Below are 17,806 nucleotides of genomic sequence, written 5' to 3'. Positions count from 1 at the left end.
CGAAAACTAAGCAACGACACAGACAACCCAGCCGATATGTGGGGGCAGACGTCTGTATTAGGGAGTTCAAGGCCAGCCTAGGCTCCTCGCCCCTACAGCTAGTCATCAAATCCAGAAAGGTCATTCTCATCAGGTCCAAAGGAAACTCCAGTTCCCCCAAACTCCAAAAGGCGGTGCATATGTCCAGAAATGACAGCCTTGATTCAGCTCAAGCTGAATTGCTAAAATCCTAGGTCAGCGTTTCCCAGGCACCTGAGAAAATAGGTTTCTGCCTGCCAGAAAGGGCCACTTCCCTCGGTCTGTACCTGTAGTTACATATCCAAATCCACGCTAGACTCCTCAGCCCTACCGCGTGTACTTATCAGGCATTTTAAAGTCAGTGCTAGGCTCCTGGGCCTTCTCACCTCCCCACTCCTCCATCACACTAGCTCCAGGCTGTTGCAGCTCACAGGCTTTCCCAGACACCCACACCTGTTCATTCTCTAGAGAATGGCATGGTTTCCACAGCCCTAATATTCTCCCCCTCCCTGTTTTCTCTGCTGTTCTTGCTTCTCTGGCAGACTGCACTGGCCACACACTTGCTCCTTTTCCTCTTTGCCCTGGACTTTTCCAGAGGCCTCTGGATGTTCTTTCTCTCTTATCTGCAAGAAAACCCAGCCATTTCGGTGGTCCCTTTACTGTGTCCTCAGTTATGGTCTGGAAGCCCTCATTCCAGAGTGGCCTGTTCCACGCCCAGGAAAGGAGGGAGGTCGTGCACACAGGAGAAGAATCTCAGCAGACAGGCCCCGCTGCATTTCTCCCTTTATCGCTCCTGTGATGTATCACACCCTCTGGTCAAATCTCATTTCCATATAGCTGTCCCTTCCTCATGAAACCTAAGCATAAAACCAAGTGGCTTTTCTTTGCTTGGTTGTGCTGCAGACTGAATCCAGGGTCTCCATACCACTGAGCTACAGTCAAGGCCTTCCCACCCCCAAAGTTTTCCCAGGACCTTTGGACTTTTGCTTCTAAAGCATTCCATGTCACATAAAACTTTAATTTGGCTGTTGGGAGGATTTTAAAAGAAAAAAAGTATTTATTTTTGTGTATGTGTCCACCTGTGCTCCTGTGAGTACCTGAGGAAGCCAAAAGAGGTCATCCCCTTCCCCAGAGCTGGAGTTACAGACAGTTGTGAGCCGCTGTGTGGATGCTGAGAACCAAACTGGGTCCCCCAGAGATCAGCATGATCGATTACTAAGCCATCATTGCAGCTCAAACCTACCTTTTGTTGCAGGAATTATTAACATGGCTCTTGCAGGGTTTTACTGCTGTGATGAGATAGCCCACAAAGCATTTCCACACCACTCAAGGCGAGAACTCAAGTGGCAAGACCTGGAGGCAGGAGCTGATTGAGAGGGAAGGAGAGGGAAGGAGGGGAGCTGCAGCTTCTGAACTTGCTCTTACGGCCTGCTCTACCTGCTTGCTTTCTTTTTCTTTTCCTTTTGTTTTTAGAGACAGGATTTTTTCCTTATGTAGCCTTGGCTGTCATGGAACTCACGTTGTAGACCAGGCTTGTCACTTAGAGATCTGCCTGCCTCTTTTTTTGGGATTAAAGGTTTATGCCTGTTTTCTTATAGAACCCAGGACCATCTGATTGTAGACAGCCTGTTGTGTAGTGCACCACCACCACCCTGGTTGGAGGCATCTTCTTAATTTATGCTCACGCCCCGCTTATGACTCCTGTGTCAAGTTGACCTAAAAATTAGCCAACGGTCCTTTAATCCCAGCATTCAGGAGGCAGAGACACGTGGGTCTCTGTGAATTCGAGACCAGCCTGGTCTAAAGAGGGAGTTCCAGGACAACCAGAGCTGTTACATGAGAAACCATGTCTTGAAAAACGAACCAACCAAACAAACAAACAGAAAAACAAAACAAGCAAAAATCTAGCCAAGACCACGGTGAAGGAAAAGTGTCTGACCCTTTTCCCTGTTCTCTGCTACTGACACACAGCAATGACAGCCTGGACTAACTACATTCATAACGATGTGGAAGGAAGCCATAGATCCACCAACAATCAAGAGAAATGTCTTCCAGGTAGGAAAGAATGCGGAAGTTTGAAGAACTGGGAGATTTCCGCGGCCAGAGCCAGGAAGGAGTGACCTTGATCTGGGTGGTGAGGTTTGGACCCCTAGACTGTGGCAGGGAGTGAGGGTCTCAGCTCCAAGTGAGGTGCTATGGGGACGCAGGTTCTCAGAGAGAGCAGTTTGTATTCTGAAGTAGAGAACGGGTCTCCCTCCCAGGAGAGAGACAAGAAAACGAGGCCAAGAGACAGAGGCCATCAGGATGACTCTGAACCCTGGGGTGGCCCTGTAGGTAAAAGAGACTCAGTGCCCCTCAGTTCAGATACCAAGATCCTAAAGAGGAAATGAAACCACAGCACTTCTCCTCTGAGTGGGTCATTTCCCTTCCAGAGACCACACCTCCACCTCTACCTGGGAAGTGTCAGCTTCCTGATTCCTGGACCCTGGTGCACTAAAATTGGAGAAAGAGAATGTTGGACCCAGTACTGGTGAGGTCACGCTCAGTGCAGCATTTCTGTATTAGCCCGAGAAAGAGAAAGGTGGCTCCTAACCTCAGTCCTTAAGACAGACAGTCCGACCTTGGCCCTACCCCAACACCTCCTCCCAGGTATGAGCCTTGAAAGGCAGGGTTTCTTACCTTCACAGGGCCGTGTTGTGTGAGGTCTGCACAGAAGAATCCCTTTGTACACACAGTAACTTTACTGCTTCCTGAAGAGGAAAGTAAGCTTGCACAGCAATGGGATGGATGTACTTGTTTATTTCTACGGCAAAAAAAGATGACATCTTGCTGGATATTTGATGCTGTAGGACACAGGACATCATCAATGCTTATCAGAGTTGATGAGTATTCTGAGTTTAAAATCATCAGTGGGAGTTGGAGAGATGGCTCAGCCGTTAAAGGCTAGGCTCACAACCAAAAATATAAGAGTTCGGTTCCCAGCACTCACAGCTGTCTCTCCAGCCACAAAAAAATAAAAATAAAATAAAATAAAATCATCAGTGGTGTGAATGCATAGAAAAAGTGGCGGAAGTATCTGTAGGGCCATTTCAGAAATTCTTAGAAATTCTGTCCTAATCCCAAGACGAAATTGATTAATGTTTTCATTTTGAGACAGGGCCTTATTAAGTAACCCTAACTGACCATGTGTAGACCAGGTTGACCTATGTGAGAAAAATTTTCTTCCATCAAATGTAGCCAAGCATGCTGAGTACAGATATTCTATAAATATTCCCAACTTTGTAAAACTTTTATGCAAATCTTTTGTTTGATTTTTGAAAAAGGCTTCCTCTATGTAACCCTGGCTGTCCTAGAATTTCTCATGTAGACCAGGCTGGCCTTGTACTCAGACATTCACTTGCCCCTGCTTCTGGAGGCAGGAGCTGATGCAGAGGCATGAAGGAACAGCTTTTTTTTTTTTTTTTTTTTTTTTGGGTTTTTCAAGACAGAGTTTCTCTGTGGTTTTGGAGCCTGTCCTGGAACTAGCTCTTGTAGACCAGGCTGGTCTCGAACTCACAGAGATCTGCCTGCCTCTGCCTCCCAAGTGTTGGGATTAAAGGCGTGCGCCACCACCGCCCGGCGGCTTGTCCCCTTTTTATTCTTTTTTTTTCTTTTGGTTTTTTGAGACAGGGTTTCTCTGTAGCTTTGGAGCCTGTCCTGGAAGAAGCTCTGTAGACCAGGCTGGCTCCGAGGTCACAGAGATCCGCCTGCCTCTACCTCCGGAGTGCTGGGATTAAAGGTGTGCGCCACTACTGCCTGGCCTTCCTTTTTATTGTTTTCTTTCCTTCTTCCCTGTAATCCTCATTTCTTCCTCCGCCCCCCCCCCCCCCCCCCCGCCACACGTTTCTTTGTTTCCCCCAAGACAGGGTTTCTCTGTGTAGCCCTGGCTGCTCTGGAACTCACTCTGTAGACAAGGCTGGCCTCAAGCTTTCTTTTCTTGCTTTTGTTTTGAGACAGGGTCTATGTAGCTTTGGCTGTCCTAGAATTCACTATATTGAATGGGATGCATCTGCCTCCCAAGTGCTGGGGTTAAAGGTATGGGCCACTACATCTGGCTATCAGTCTGCTGTCTTGTTTTTTTGTTTGGTGTTTTCAAGACAGGATTTTGCTGTGTAGCCCTGGCTGTCCTGGAACTAGATCTGTAGACTAGACTGGCCTTGAACTCTGAGATCGGCCTGCTTCCGCCTCCTGAGTGATAGGATTAAGACTTGTGCTGCTACCATCCAGCCAGTCAGGTTTCTTACACCCCTGACCACTGTCCAGGGGTAGCTCAATCCAAAGTGGGCTGGGCCCTCCTACGTCAATCATGAATCAAGAAAATGCAAACATGTCTACAGGCACTCTGAGGGCAGCCTTGTCTCAACTAAGGTTCCTCTTCCAGGATGACTAGTTTGTGCCAAGCTGGCAAAGAACAAACAGGGCACATACATGCTGCCGTGTAAGAAGGGCAGAGGAAAATGTCAAGTCTCTGGATTTTTAATCAAATCACTATGTTTTTTTTAAGAGTAGAAAAGTTTGTACATTAAAAGCACAGCAATTCATGAATATTAATAATAATTTTAAATTACAACAGAAGCGTTTCAGGTAAGGTTCACTGGCAGTGCATGGTGTGGCAGCATGCAGCATGCACAGGGCAAAGTATGCATGTCTGCATGTCGTGTGCTCACGGCCAAGCCCGAAGTGACATCCCAGGGCGTAACATGGGCAAGGGCTGCCAGACAGACCTTGGGTTTGCTGGAGTTTGAATTAGTTTTTAGTTGTTGCATATTCAGAAACTTTCTATTGTTGCCAATTTTTCAAGACACCCCCATAGAGAAATGTATTAGTCAGGGTTCTCTAGAGAACCAGACCCTGTCGTAGGGAGCTGCGGGCCGCTTCCCACCACTCAGCTCCCGGCCACCGGCTAGCTTTACCAGAAATAATTACACGGAAACTGTATTCTTTTAAACACTGCCTGGAGGCGGTGGTGGCGCACGCCTTTAATCCCGGCACTCAGGAGGCAGAGAAAGGCAGATCTCTGTAAATTCGAGGACAGCCTGGTCTACAAGAGCTAGTTCCAGGACAGGCTCCAAAAGCTATGGAGAAACCCTGTCTCGAAAAATTAAAAAAAAAAGTTTCCTTGGGGGCTGGAGAGATGGCTCAGTGGTTAAGAGCACTGCCTGGAGCCGGGCGGTGGTGGCGCACTCCTTTAATCCCAGCACTCGGGAGGCAGAGGTAGGCGGATCTCTGTGAGTTCGAGACCAGCCTGGTCTACAAGAGCTAGTTCCAGGACAGGCTCCAAAACCACAGAGAAACCCTGTCTCGAAAAACCAAAAAAAAAAAAAAAAAAAAAAAAAAAAAAGAGCACTGCCTGGTCTTCCAGAGGTCCTGAGTTCAATTCCCAGCAACCACATGGTGGTTCACAACCATCTGTAATGAGATCTGGCGCCCTCTTCTGGCGTGCTGGCATACATGAAGGCAGAATATTGTATACATAATAAATAAATATATAAAAAAAATAAACACTGCCTGGCCCATTAGTTCCAGCCTCTTATTGGCTAGCTCTTACATATTGATCTAACCCATTTCTAATATTCTGTGTAGCACCACGAGCTGGCTTACCAGGAAAGATCTTAACCTGCGTCTGTCTGGAGTGTGAGAATCATGGCGACCGCCTGACTCGGCTTCTTTCTCCCAGCATTCTGTCTGTTTACTCCACCCACCTAAGGGTTGGCCTTTTCTTTATTAACCAATGAAAGTAACTCCTCCATCAAGAGCCAATAGGATGGATCACACACACACACACACACACACACACACGCACGCACGCACGCAAGCACACGCCCCCCCCATACACGTGTGTGATTAGAGTGGCTGTGGCCCATCTAGTCCAACAATGGCTGTCTGCTGACAAAGTCCAAGAATCCAGGAGTTATTCAGTCCCTGATGCTGGATGTCTCGGTTGGTCTTCAGGCAACGTTGGGATCCCAAAGTCGGCTCCAATGCCTGTGAAGACTTGCCTGTGCAGCAGGGTCCAGGAGAACGGGGACACGCAAGCAGAAAGCCAAAGCTTCCTTCTCCCATGTCCTTTACATCGGCGGCCATGAGAAAGTGTAGCCAGATTTCGGACAAGTGGACCATACCTCAAATGGTCCTGTTAATTAAAATCCCTCACAAGTGTGTCCAGCAGCTTAGGTTTAGTTCATCCCACCTGTAGCCATGTTGGCAGCTAAGAATAGCCACTCACAACCCAGCTTAAAAACAGAGCACGTGCCATTGTGTTCCTGAATTGCTGAGTGAGGGCTATGGGGTTGAGGTAGAAGTGGAGGTCATTTCTATTTCTGGCACATGAAGTGAGAGTTCCGTATTAAAATCCTGCTATAGCCAGGGTGGTGGTGGTGCCTGACTTTTACAGGCAGACCTCTGGGAGTTCAAGGCCAGTATGGTCTAGGAAGTGAGTTCCAAGACAGCCAAGGCCACAAAGAGAAACCCTGTCTCAAAAAAAACAAAACAAAAACAAACAAACAAACAAACAAACAAACAACAATAGAAACCAGGCTCAGCTTTGAAAGTTACAAAACCTTGCTGGGCCAGGCGGTGGTGGTGCACGCCTTTAATCCCAACACTCGGGAGGCAGAGGCAGGCGGATCTCTGTGAGTTCTAGGCCAGCCTGGTCTACAAGAGCTAGTTCCAGGACAGGCTCCAAAGTTACAGAGAAACCCTGTCTAGAAAAACAAAAACAAAAAACAAAAAGAAAGTTACACAACCTGGATATCAGGAACTGTGTGGACTTTTTACATGTCTGCAAAACAGGAGTGGGTCTGTGTCCGGGTAATTGTGAGGCTGAGGCAAGAGAATTAAGAGAATTGTTTGATACCAGAAGTTCAAAATCAGCATGAGGAGCTCAGCCCACTTTGTCTAAAATAAATAAGAATTTTTTTTTAAAAGGGCTTCTTTAGGGGATTGTTCCATTGAGATGGGTGGGCAGTGATGGGTAGATAAGAAAGGTAGGTGGGTATAGGGCAGGATGTGAGGAAGAGGAACTGTGAGGGTCCTGGAGGTGGCTCCAGGTTGCTCTTATCTACCCTGCTGGTCTTTCTTGGAATGTAGTAGAATTTTTGTTTGTTTGGTTTGGGTTTGGTTTGAGACAGTTTTTCTGCATGGCCCTGGCTGTCCTGGAACTCGCTCTCTAGACCAGGTTGGCCTCAATTGAACCTGGGTTTTTAAATCGCCTCTTCCCAACACGCAAACTTGAAGCAAGTTAGGGATGCTAAGGTAGGATGGATGGGTGGATGAATGAATGGAGCAAATGAAGGGTCTGTGGGTGCCCATCAAAGCTAGAAAGGATCCTAGCCTCGCCCAGAAACTCAGTTGGAGTCTCTACGTAGCGCTACCAGGGACCACCTGAAAGGGGAAGGACTGGGTGGTCAGGTTCCCTGAGAGCAAGGATAGTCCTGGGGTGGACGCCCAGACGGGAAGGGAACCCTGCCTGTGCCCTCATCTGCCACTTCAGAATCCAGGGCACTCAACAAAGATCAGGTGAAATTTTAGTTTGGCTGCGTACCTGGCAGGCAGTACACGCTAGGGAAATATTTGACAAACGGTTGACTCTGAGAAGGGTTCCTCCTGGCACTGCTAGCGACCTCTCTAGACCAAGGTGTTATCTTTTCGCCTCAGCTTTAGTGTGACAGGGAACGCCTCGGGAGGGGCGAGCCAGGGACTCGAGGGAAGGGCGTGGCCTACTGATTTGAGGGCGTGGTCCTGGACCAGAGGGTGGAGCCTAAGCCCGAAGGACCGGAAAATGGGGCGGGACCTACAGCCCGGGGGCAGGGCCTGGAGTCCAAGGGCGGGGTGGCCTCGTAGGGCTGCCTGGCTGTTCTAGGGAGTTCGGGTGCCTTAGCGCGCAATCAAGGAGAGGCTGCGGCGGGGTCAGGGCGCGGATGCTGGAAGTTCACATCCCCTCGGTGGGGCCCGAGGCCGAAGAGTCCAGGCAGAGCCCAGAGAAAGGCCACATGGTGAGCAATGGATGGAGGGTGAGCGTGGGGATCCACCGAATATCCATCCCCTCGACGAGCGCAACAGGGAACCAGGATACCGGGCTAGGACGTTCATCGCAAAGGTTCGGGGTTACTGGCTTTGCCAGTCCCTCGGATGATGATCTGGGCTCTAGTGGGATCCTGTGGAGCAGAGGGGCGGGCCCGTCAGCCTCTTTCAGGTGTATGTGGGGTGCGGGAGGGATTTCCCTGAGCGGCCGCACACCAAGTCGTCTTTGTCCCTTTCGAACGCCAGAAAGTGGGCGCGGGTCCTGCCGCAACATTTAGGCCAGCCGCCCGCACTCCTCCGCCCGCTAGGTGTTCCAAGTCGAGGTGCTGTACAGCGGACGCAGACACACGGTGCCGAGGCGATACAGCGAGTTCCATGCTCTACACAAGCGGGTGAGGTGGCACCCACCTCACCAATCCGGCTCCAGGCCAATCCCCTGGGTGCAGGCGAAAGGGATCCGGTCCCAGCTTCTGGTTGCTCACCCCCATCACTGTCCCAGTCCCGGGAGGGTGCAGATCATGGGCAACTACCCAAGGGCTGCAGGGCCCCTTGCGGGGAGGGCGCAGTGGCTAGATCACAGCTCAGACTGACCTTGTCTGTGTATGTCCTTTCTACTTTTGGGCACGTCACTTCTGTCCCAACCACCTCTCACCAGCAGTCCCAGGTTAGAGCTTAAAGGCATAGAGGGAGGACTGGAGACGCATCATCTAGGTGGAATGGGCTTGAGGGCTTTGCTGGGATCTCACCTCTGTAACTGATGACAGATCAAGAAACGGTACAAAGTGCCTGACTTTCCCTCAAAACGCCTGCCCAACTGGAGGACCAGAGGATTGGAACAGCGCCGGCAGGGCTTGGAGACCTATATCCAGGTGTGCACAGGACACTTGGTTGCTCCTAGCCTCAGGGACCAGGGGTGACCCAGATAGTGATGTGGGGGGCCACAACTTGAGATTGCTATTTACCACCCCAAGCTCCATTTTTCTAAGCAATAGTGAGTACACGTTTCTATCTGGATTATTGCAAGTTTTGAATAACCAACAGGTGGATCCTTCAAGATGTGTCAGCCCTAGAGTAAGACTCTGTTATCTTCATGAGGTGTGTGTGTGTGTGTGTGTGTGGACACATTCGTCCAGCAGTGACAGGCATTGAACTAACCTGCCCACTTTACAAGGCTAGCCTTTGCAGTCCAGCCATTCCCCAGAATGGCCCTGAGCTTGGAGTAATACTTGCTTCCACTGCCTTGAAATTCTTATTTTGGAACAAAGGTCCTCAAATGTTTGTTTGCAATGAGTTATGTAATTAGTAGCTGTGTCTGATTACAGGCTTCCCGTCTTCCTCTGTAGGGCATCCTGTACCTGAATCAGGACGTGCCCAAGGAGTTATTGGAATTCCTGAGGCTTCGCCACTTCCCCACAGACTCCAAGGCCAGCAGCTGGAGGCAAGGACGGCCCCTGCCAGGGTGTGGCAAGGGCTCTCAGCAGCAAGTGGCTGTGAAAGGGTCCTGAAGAACAAGCTTTCTTCATTCAAATACTGGGCTCTGGTCTGATATGCAGCCTCCCCTACCAACTTTCTTGACCCGGATGGAGGAGCTGGGTTTTGGACAGCTTTGATTACCCCAGCTGCGTCCATCTCCGGAATCGGGCTTGTTACAAAATAGAAGCAACAGTCCCCTGGGTATCCTCAAGCAACTTACAGTGTTTCTCTTCTTTTCAGCACCCTGAGGGAATTCCTGCCTAGTGACAACAGGCAAGTCCAAGTCCTGCTCTAAGTGCCTGCTGCCCCCTGGTGGCCACATGCTAGGAGGCAGGCCAGTAACCTGTCTCCTAGTTCCTTCCTTTCCCTGCTTATTTTGGTCCTTAGAGTCTTGCACTGCCACACCTCCACTCTCATGACTCACAACTCTCTTCCTCCCTCCTCACAGCTCACAGCTGCACCACCGGCCCGTCATTGGCTTCTGTATGGACCCCTACATTTACACCCCTCCCCCAGGTGAGACACCAGCCCCTGTAACCTGCTCTGTAACTTACTTCATAGAAGCTAGTGTGATCCAGTTGGTTCACCTGGTCTCTGCTCCCCTGTGGCCTGTCCTCCAAAGCAAATATGAACAGAATGTGGGCTGGGGAAAGCACACAGTGGGTAGACAGCTGAGCTTGTGGGCAGCTCAGAGTACTAAAGCCCTAGGCCAGGCCCATCATATGCTAGCTCCCTCTCCTTCACCTTTTCTCCCACAGAACCTCTCCCAGAAGTGGTGGTGGATGGTGTCCTCCAGGGTCTCTATGGCTTCAGCACTAGCCCGGCCAAAGGCTAACCGTCATCCTGCTCCATCACCAATGCCCTGGCTAGCCCAGGCTTCAGGTCACCTGTCAGGACAGTTAATGTGCCTCAGTCCTAGGAGTTCCATATAAGAAGCTGGGTCGACCCTTGGACTAGCCTCAGGGTGTAACTAGCCGAGGCTCAGCTGTGCCCAGCCACACTCAAGGCTCTGAACTTGGTGTGCACTGACAGCTGCAGTTAGCAGATTTGCCCAGGGGCCGCGGCAAAGTCAAGATAAAGAAAAGAGCATTAAGTAATTTCAGGCATAGGCTGAGAAGATTCAGGTGGATTTCCTAGCCCAGCCTGGCAGGTGGCAGAAGCTGGGCACAGTAGCTGGGTAGCCTCTGCCTGATGACTAGTGGGTACCACCTAGGCACAGGCTTAGAAAGGAGCCCAAGGAAAGGGGTGCATCTATCTCCACATAAGAGTCCTGGACATGCTGGGATGCACACTCAGGACAGGTGCTTTATATACACCCTCAAAGCCCACACCTAAGTTATAAAAAAAGAAAACCCACTTTTTTTATTGATCAGCACTGTTACGAGTTTGGTATAAAAACAGGCCTGTGGAATGTGAGAGGGCATGGGTCCACTCCCTCAGATGGAAGCCCTGGGGCCAAGTGGCACGAAACCTTGTGACTGGCTACCTCACCCCTGTGAGGGTAGTGACAGGACCTGCGCACACGCAGCTTAGAGGGGTGAGGTCCCTGAGACTACTCCTTGGCTATGGCAAAGGGCTTCTCCACTTCGATCTTGCCGCAGTCTGCGATGATCACATCCTTCAGGGGCTTGTCCCGACTGTCGGTCTTGGTGCTCTCCACCTTCCTCACTACGTCCTAGGAAAGAAAGCAGGGGGAGGGGTAGAAGTCAAGAGGCATACTGCTGGGACAGCCCCAGGGAGTGGCCTAGGAGGGTTGAGACCCACATGGGACCAACACGGAAACCCAGGGAACCAAGAGCTCAGGAACTGATGGCCAGGGTGAATGCGGAGCACAGATGCTTAGCTGATTCAATACCGCTCAGGTGTGAGTGACCGAACAGAGGACCTCACAGCAGGACAAACCCAACAAGGTCTTCTGGACAGGTTGTCTGGGGTTTGGGAAGACTCAGAACCTTGAGGGGCATGGAAATATAGGTTGGATATCGTGCACTTATTTTCGTTTTTCCTGACTGTGGTGCTGGGGACTGAACTTACAACTTGATGCATGCTGGGTTAAACACTCTTTCATGCAGCCAAAGCCCCATGGATGCACTGAAATGTGGTCTCATGTTGCTGTCCAGCCTAGCCTCTTGCTTCAGCCTCCCCAATAGCTAGGACCATGGGCATGTGCGAGTCACTCAGTCGGGATGTTTGTTCTTGACACTACCCATCCCTACACCAGATTAGGAGGAAGCACAGCTGGTCTTTATCTGTGGCTTAGGTGCCTTTGGGGAAAAGATTTCCTACTTGAAGCCCCTGCCTATTCAAGCTGGATCCTTGGTAAGGACCACCAAGGTTTAGCCCTCACTTTTAAACTTACCATGCCCTCTAGAACTTTGCCAAAAACGACATGTTTGCCATCTAGCCAGGACGTCTTGACGGTAGTTATGAAGAACTGGGAGCCATTGGTGTCTTTGCCTGCATTGGCCATGCTCACCCATCCAGGCCCATAGTGCTTCAGCTTGAAGTTCTCATCTGGGAAGCGCTCACCATAGATGCTCTTTCCTGGGAAGAGAATCAGAGGTCACGGTGTTGAAACAAAGTGGGTTGGACCAAAATAGGCAGGTGCTTGGGTGAGGATCTTCAGGGCTCAGGTCAGGCTTGACTGGCCAACAAGGACATAAAAATGGCCTTCACGTCTTCTACTCAAGCCATCTGGGGTATGAGGCCAGGCTGACTTGGGCGAACTATTACGAGGAGTTTTATGACTGTCGAGGTACATGTTACCAGCTATCTTGGTTATGTCCTGAGGCCTGTAGCGCCTTGGTGATGCTGGGGTGTGGAAACCTTCAGAAGAACTGCTATAGCCAACCGGATGGCCTTTCTAGGATCACAAGGCAGGAGCAGCTATGGAGCAGAAGAGCAGGTGGGGGTTGGCCAGGGGAGGAAAAATGGGACACAGGGCTGTTACTTGGTTTAAGAGCCAAGAGCCTCTTATCAAGTCTGGAACATAAAATAAAAAATGCTTATGAATGTGTGTCATGTCTGTGTGGGGTATGGGTCCGGGGCCATAACAGTAAGCACGGAACAAAGTTTGTTTTCCCACTGATGGACTGAAGGGCCCGAGAAAACCAGCACCGAAGCAGCGTCTTCTCAGGCCAGAGAGACAGCTTGGTATGGAAGGGTGGAAGAAAACCAACTCCTGTGAGTTGTCCTGACTTTAACACGTGCACATAAAGGCCAAGTGTGATAGAGAATGACATTAACTCCGCACTTAGAAGGCAGATCTCCCATCCCGGGCCAGCCATGACATAGTCACTTTCTTTGGCTTAATGCCATTCTGTTCACGTCACTCGCATGGGATCCTTTGCTCTCAGCACACCTGTGCTCACCCCACAGCTCCTCAGGACGCCCCAGGTTAGGACCTGCCCTGGCCAGAGACCGACAAGGGAGAGGCGGGTGACTGTAGGAGCCGAGAAGGCAGAAAAGCAAGATTAGACTAGATATCAAGGCAGGAGTGAGGTGGCCTGCTTCCTGCAATGACTCTGGCCTGTATACTGCTAAGACTTCCTATTTGAGAAATTTCCTTAGAGACCTTAACTAACCACGGGATTTCAATTGCTTGTATTTAAAACAAAAACCAAAACACTAATCTAGTTTCATTCACTTCCTCAAGACATGGGGAGCTCCCAAGTCACAAGAAATAAATTTTGAAGAAATTTGTATTTTAGTCTTTATGACAATCTTCTATTCCAGAACTTCCATCCAGCTACCTTACAAATGGTTACATTCCACGCCCATCAACTTTTGTTTTCCCTGAGTAGAGTTTCTCTGTGTAGCCCTGGCTATCCTGGAACTCACTCTGTAGACCAAGCAGTCTCTGCCTTCCTTCCGAGTGCTGAGATTTAAAGCACGCATCATCACATTCAGTTTTTGAGTGTACAGGTGCTTTGCCTACATGCACATCTTTGCACTGTGCGTGTGCCTGAGGAGACAAGAAAGGCTGTTGGATTGCCTAGAGCTGGAACTATGAACAGTTGTGAGTCACCAACTCACAAGGGAACCCAGGTCCCATGCAAGAGCCATCTTAACCAGTGAGTCTTCTCTCCAGCCCCTGGATTTTTAGTCTGTGCATGTGTACGGGTACACGCACTCATGTCACGGTGCATGTGCAGTCAGAGGGTACACTGCAGAAGTCCGTTCTCTTCTTCCAATGTTTGAGACCCAGGAATAAAAAAAAAAAAAAATAGCCAGGCAAAAAGTAGAGGCGGGGTGATCAGACTGAGAATGACAGGAAGGAGGGAGGAGTCGGGAGAGATACCAGCCAGCCATCGAGCAAGCAGGATGTTTCCTTAGCCACACGACAAAGCATAAACAGAAATATGGGTTAATTTAGATTTAAGAGTTATCTAGTAACAAGCCTGAGCTACCAGTTGAGCACTATAAGTAATAGCCTCTGAGTCAGTTCTTTGGGACTGTGTGGTCGGAACAGGAAATGCCCAATTAAATGCCTCTGTTCAGAGGATCTGAAGTTACCTCCTGTGCCATCTCCCCTGGTGAAGTCTCCACCCTGGATCATGAAGTCCTTGATGACACGATGGAATTTGCTGTTTTTGTAACCAAATCCTTTCTGGAAAAAGGAATGAGAAGGAGGTTGCACGAGGCATTAAGCAGATGTCAAACAGGCCCTGTAGAAATTCACCTACAGTTCTTATATATTCGGCATTTGGTGTGTTTAGCTAATGCAGGTCAAAGCATGCACATCTGGAAAAGATCAGCCCTAGCCTCTGCCCTTATGCAATTCCTGAACGACGTGCCCCATGGTCATGCTATGCCTTTTCCTTCTGTTCTTCTCATCCTGAGAACAAGTGCAAGGTCTGGGGATACATCTCAGCAGGCAAAGTATTTGCCCTAGCATGAATACCCTCCTGGGCTCTACCCTGGGCACTATATACACTGAACATGGTCTGCGTGCCTGGGATCCTAGCACTCAGGAGGTAGGAGCAGGAGGATCAGAAGCTCAAGGTCACCCCTAGCTACACATCAGGTTCAAGGTCAGCCAGGGGCTACACAGGAAAAACAAAACAAAACGGGTGAAGACCTTAAAATACAAATCTCATGAAATAGAACATACACTTTCTTAAAATTCTGTGCCATGTTCTAGGGTCAAGTCCCTTGGACCCTTTTTTCATTTTAAAAATTTAATAGCTTATTTTATCCCAATAGCAGTTGTATCAAGTGGTCTAAGAACATTCCAGTAAGTTCAAATGTTAAAGATTAGTCTTCAGCCGGGCGGTGGTGGCGCACGCCTTTAATCCCAGCACTTGGGAGGCAGAGGCAGGCGGATCTCTGTGAGTTCGAGACCAGCCTGGTCTACAGAGCTAGTTCCAGGACAGGCTCCAAAACCACAGAGAAACCCTGTCTCGAAAAACCAAAAAGAAAAAAAAAAAAAAAAAAAGATTAGTCTTCAAACATCACAGTCAAATAATGCCACGTTTATCTATGTCCTCACAGCTCCCTTAACTGCGAGACTGCCAGCTTTAGCGCCTTGGATTATGTTTTGTGCTGTGAGCAGTTGCGCAAAGCAGCAGGGGCTGGAAGAACCAACTGGATCTTTGTGTAGTTCCCAAATGCGGGCACTGAGGCTTTGAGTAATTCAGCCAGCACAATCAGGGCCTTCTGCAAAAGTTAAGAACAAACAAACTGGACCCTTTATTCTTTTTTGAGACAGATTTCTTTCTCTGTGTAACAGCTCTGGGTGTCCTGGAACTCACTCTGTAGACCAGGCTGGCCTTGAACTCAGAGAGATCCTCCTGCCCATGTCTCCCAAGTGCTGGGATTAAAGGTGGGCACCATCACCGCTTGGCTGGACCCCTTTATTCTCAACACACACAACCTGGTCCTCGGGGAAGCCAGCTAGTGAAGCTGATGTCAGTTCCTGCAGAAGATGGGCCATTCTGCAGTCCCACCTGCTTCACCCCTACGACGTGGAGCTGCTTACCTTTGGACCAGTCACTTACCTCTCCTGTAGCTAAGGCTACAAAATTATCCACCGTTTTCGGAACAGTCTTTCCAAAGAGTCCAAAGACCACTCGGCCTACAGGCTCATCTCCAATTTGGAGATCAAAGTATACCTAAAGAAAATGAACAAGCCACGCTTAGCCTTTTAAAGGGGCCTTGGTAGAGAAGGAAGGGCCCACCAAATTACCCTGATGTGTGAGAGAGAGCTGTGGATAAAGCCCTAAAGCTGAGCTAAGTCTGATTTTGGCAGTGGCAAACCTCTGTACAAATCAAATGTGTAGGCTGGACAAAAGGCTCAGTTATTAAGAGCATCCGCTGCTTTTCCATAGGACACAGCTTCGTGTCTCAGCACCCAGATGATGGCTCACAATAATAAAAGCTCTAGACTTCCCCAAACCTACACTAGGGACTGACAAAATGGCCTTGTCCATGACAGGCAGACAAGTGCTCGACCACTGAGCAAGTAACCCCAGTAATAAATACTCTGAGACAGGGTCTTGCTAAACTGTATTCCTCCCAAGTGTCTGGGATTACAGACATACGCCACAACACTTGGTCTGTTGCATTAATCACCCTACCCCGAAAGAAATGACCACAGGCTGGCCAGGTGGCTTAATGGGTAAATATGGTTGCAGCCAAGCTTGAAGTCCTGAGACCCAAATGATGAAAATAGAGAATCGACTCCTGCAAGTTGTCTTCTGACCTTAACAGTTGCACTGTGGCACGTATGAGTCCCTCTCCCCAGCAAGTAAACAATGTAACGTAACATTTTAAAGGAACTTTACGTTCTCAGACTACAGAATAGCAATCACGTATGAATGCCTCTTCCCAGCAAGTAAATACTGTAACATTTTTAAGGAAGTTTACGTTCTCAGACTACAGAATAGCAATCTGTGCTCTTACAATGACTCCAGATTATAGAAACTGACATTAAAAAGAAAAAATACAGAGATCACAATGCTTGCAAGCTTAACTATATCTGCACTGCTTGCTACAAAGCACGGTAAACTGGATGTGGCCACAGTAAAAGAAAGGTACGACAGGGTATGTGCAAAAGGGCCTCCTTGAGGCTGTCCGCAGCTGAGCATCCAGGATTAGAGCGGAGGCTGGGAGAGTCAGGGTCATTCTTTAGTTTGAGTGGGTACGGCGAGGCTGGTTCCAAGAGGTCATATCCGACCCAAGGATGGGCTGGACTAGGACAAGGGCGCTCAGGTAGGAACTACTGAGCCAGACCCGATTAGGCCGGGACCGGATCGAGGAAGGCAGGCCTCGCCGGGTGAGAAGAGCCCAGACCTGGACTGTGACTTTGGGTCCCTTCTTCTTATCGTTGGCCACGGAGGGTCCAGGCAGCAAAAGGAAGACGACGGAGCCCACGATGAGAGCGGCGGCGAAGAGTACCTTCATGTTGCGCTCCGAAAGGCGCAGCATCCACCGGCAGCAGCAAGAGCGGTCGCGGGAGCCCGGACCGGAAAAGGGTGCGGACTCGCGGTGTGCGCGCGTTGCCGCCCGGGCGCGGGGGTGAACCTGGGCCTCCGGAAGCCTCGCTTCGTGAGGAGCGGGCCACGATCCCCCTGCGCCGCCACGCAGAGTGGTAGGAGCCGCCGCGGGCGGGGCTGCGGGTGTCCGCCACGTTACAACCCTCCCATTGGATTTGCCTTCGGCTGCGTCAAGGCCATGTGCGGAAGGCGGCGTTGAGATTGGTCGTAGAAAAAAAGACTACGAAGCCCAACATACCTTGCGGCCTGTCAGGGTGTGTAAAGCTCAGTCACTACCCAGTTTGGGGGTGATCTTCAAAAACTGGATATATTTAACTGAAATGTTAAGGGCTGAATATAGCGACTGAGTTTTACAGCATAGCCTTCTACATCTTCTATAATATTTATCTTGCCTGGGGATCGAGAGTAGAGGCTCGCACCTTTGATCCCAGCATTGGGCACGGTTAACTAGGAACCTAAATCAGCCTGAGCTAAGAAAGTGAGTCCCAGATCCTTTTAGGCAAGAGTGAGACCTTGCCTCAAAACAAACATGACCGGGCGTCATAGCGCGAGTCTTCAATCCCAGTGCCTGCGAGGAAGACGCAGAGGTATTTCTGTGTATTTGAGGCCAACTTCTACGTAGTGAGTTCAGTGCTAGCAAGAACTACTTGGAAACAACTATGCCTCAAAAGAAGAGATAGGGGGATGAAGAAGCAGTGTAGGGTAAAAGGGCCAGCCAAAGAAAACGACCCTAGTTCTGAAAACAAATCCAGTGTGAA

At 49.7% G+C, this 17,806-nt stretch overlaps 2 protein-coding genes across 3 annotated transcripts; one reads left to right on the top strand and one right to left on the bottom strand.

The window, feature by feature from the left end:
• The first annotated feature begins 7,924 nt into the window (after positions 1 to 7,924).
• Snx22 (sorting nexin 22) lies at positions 7,925 to 10,809 on the top strand. 2 transcript variants are annotated; one of them, XM_057768472.1, is made up of 7 exons: positions 7,925 to 8,051; positions 8,388 to 8,471; positions 8,844 to 8,948; positions 9,423 to 9,517; positions 9,793 to 9,825; positions 10,001 to 10,068; positions 10,311 to 10,809. In XM_057768472.1, exons 1-7 carry the CDS (start codon positions 7,977 to 7,979, stop codon positions 10,385 to 10,387), a joined length of 537 nt encoding a protein of 178 aa, XP_057624455.1. In that variant the 5' UTR covers positions 7,925 to 7,976; the 3' UTR covers positions 10,388 to 10,809. The 2 variants fall into 2 exon arrangements, with proteins under 2 accessions (XP_057624455.1, XP_057624454.1); XM_057768471.1 differs by having other exon boundaries at positions 8,034 to 8,155.
• A 75-nt stretch (positions 10,810 to 10,884) lies between these two features.
• Ppib (peptidylprolyl isomerase B) lies at positions 10,885 to 17,070 on the bottom strand. The gene is made up of 5 exons (XM_057768469.1): positions 16,846 to 17,070; positions 15,552 to 15,665; positions 14,068 to 14,161; positions 11,912 to 12,096; positions 10,885 to 11,227 (listed from the first exon to the last, which is right to left on the bottom strand). Exons 1-5 carry the CDS (start codon positions 16,978 to 16,980, stop codon positions 11,105 to 11,107), a joined length of 651 nt encoding a protein of 216 aa, XP_057624452.1. The 5' UTR covers positions 16,981 to 17,070; the 3' UTR covers positions 10,885 to 11,104.
• Between the last annotated feature and the right edge of the window lie 736 nt (positions 17,071 to 17,806).

This window comes from Chionomys nivalis, chromosome 4 (assembly GCF_950005125.1).
Source record: "Chionomys nivalis chromosome 4, mChiNiv1.1, whole genome shotgun sequence".
Lineage (NCBI taxonomy): Eukaryota > Metazoa > Chordata > Mammalia > Rodentia > Cricetidae > Chionomys > Chionomys nivalis.
Note: the sequence above shows the minus strand (reverse complement) of the source record. Positions and strands in the feature narration are given on the sequence as shown.

What these genes read in the sequence shown, in the direction of transcription:
- Ppib (XM_057768469.1), bottom strand. Translation starts at nt 16,980, where the DNA reads ATGCTGCGCCTTTCGGAGCGCAACATGAAGGTACTCTTCGCCGCCGCT. An exon ending in TAGCCTTAGCTACAGGAGAG is followed by an intron (nt 14,162 to 15,551) that starts GTAAGTGACTGG and finishes TCCTTTTTCCAG; the next exon opens with AAAGGATTTGGTTACAAAAA. An exon ending in CAGGGGAGATGGCACAGGAG is followed by an intron (nt 12,097 to 14,067) that starts GTAACTTCAGAT and finishes TTCTCTTCCCAG; the next exon opens with GAAAGAGCATCTATGGTGAG.
- Snx22 (XM_057768471.1), top strand. Translation starts at nt 8,063, where the DNA reads ATGGAGGGTGAGCGTGGGGATCCACCGAATATCCATCCCCTCGACGAG. An exon ending in CTAGGACGTTCATCGCAAAG is followed by an intron (nt 8,156 to 8,387) that starts GTTCGGGGTTAC and finishes TCCGCCCGCTAG; the next exon opens with GTGTTCCAAGTCGAGGTGCT. An exon ending in GCTTGGAGACCTATATCCAG is followed by an intron (nt 8,949 to 9,422) that starts GTGTGCACAGGA and finishes CTTCCTCTGTAG; the next exon opens with GGCATCCTGTACCTGAATCA.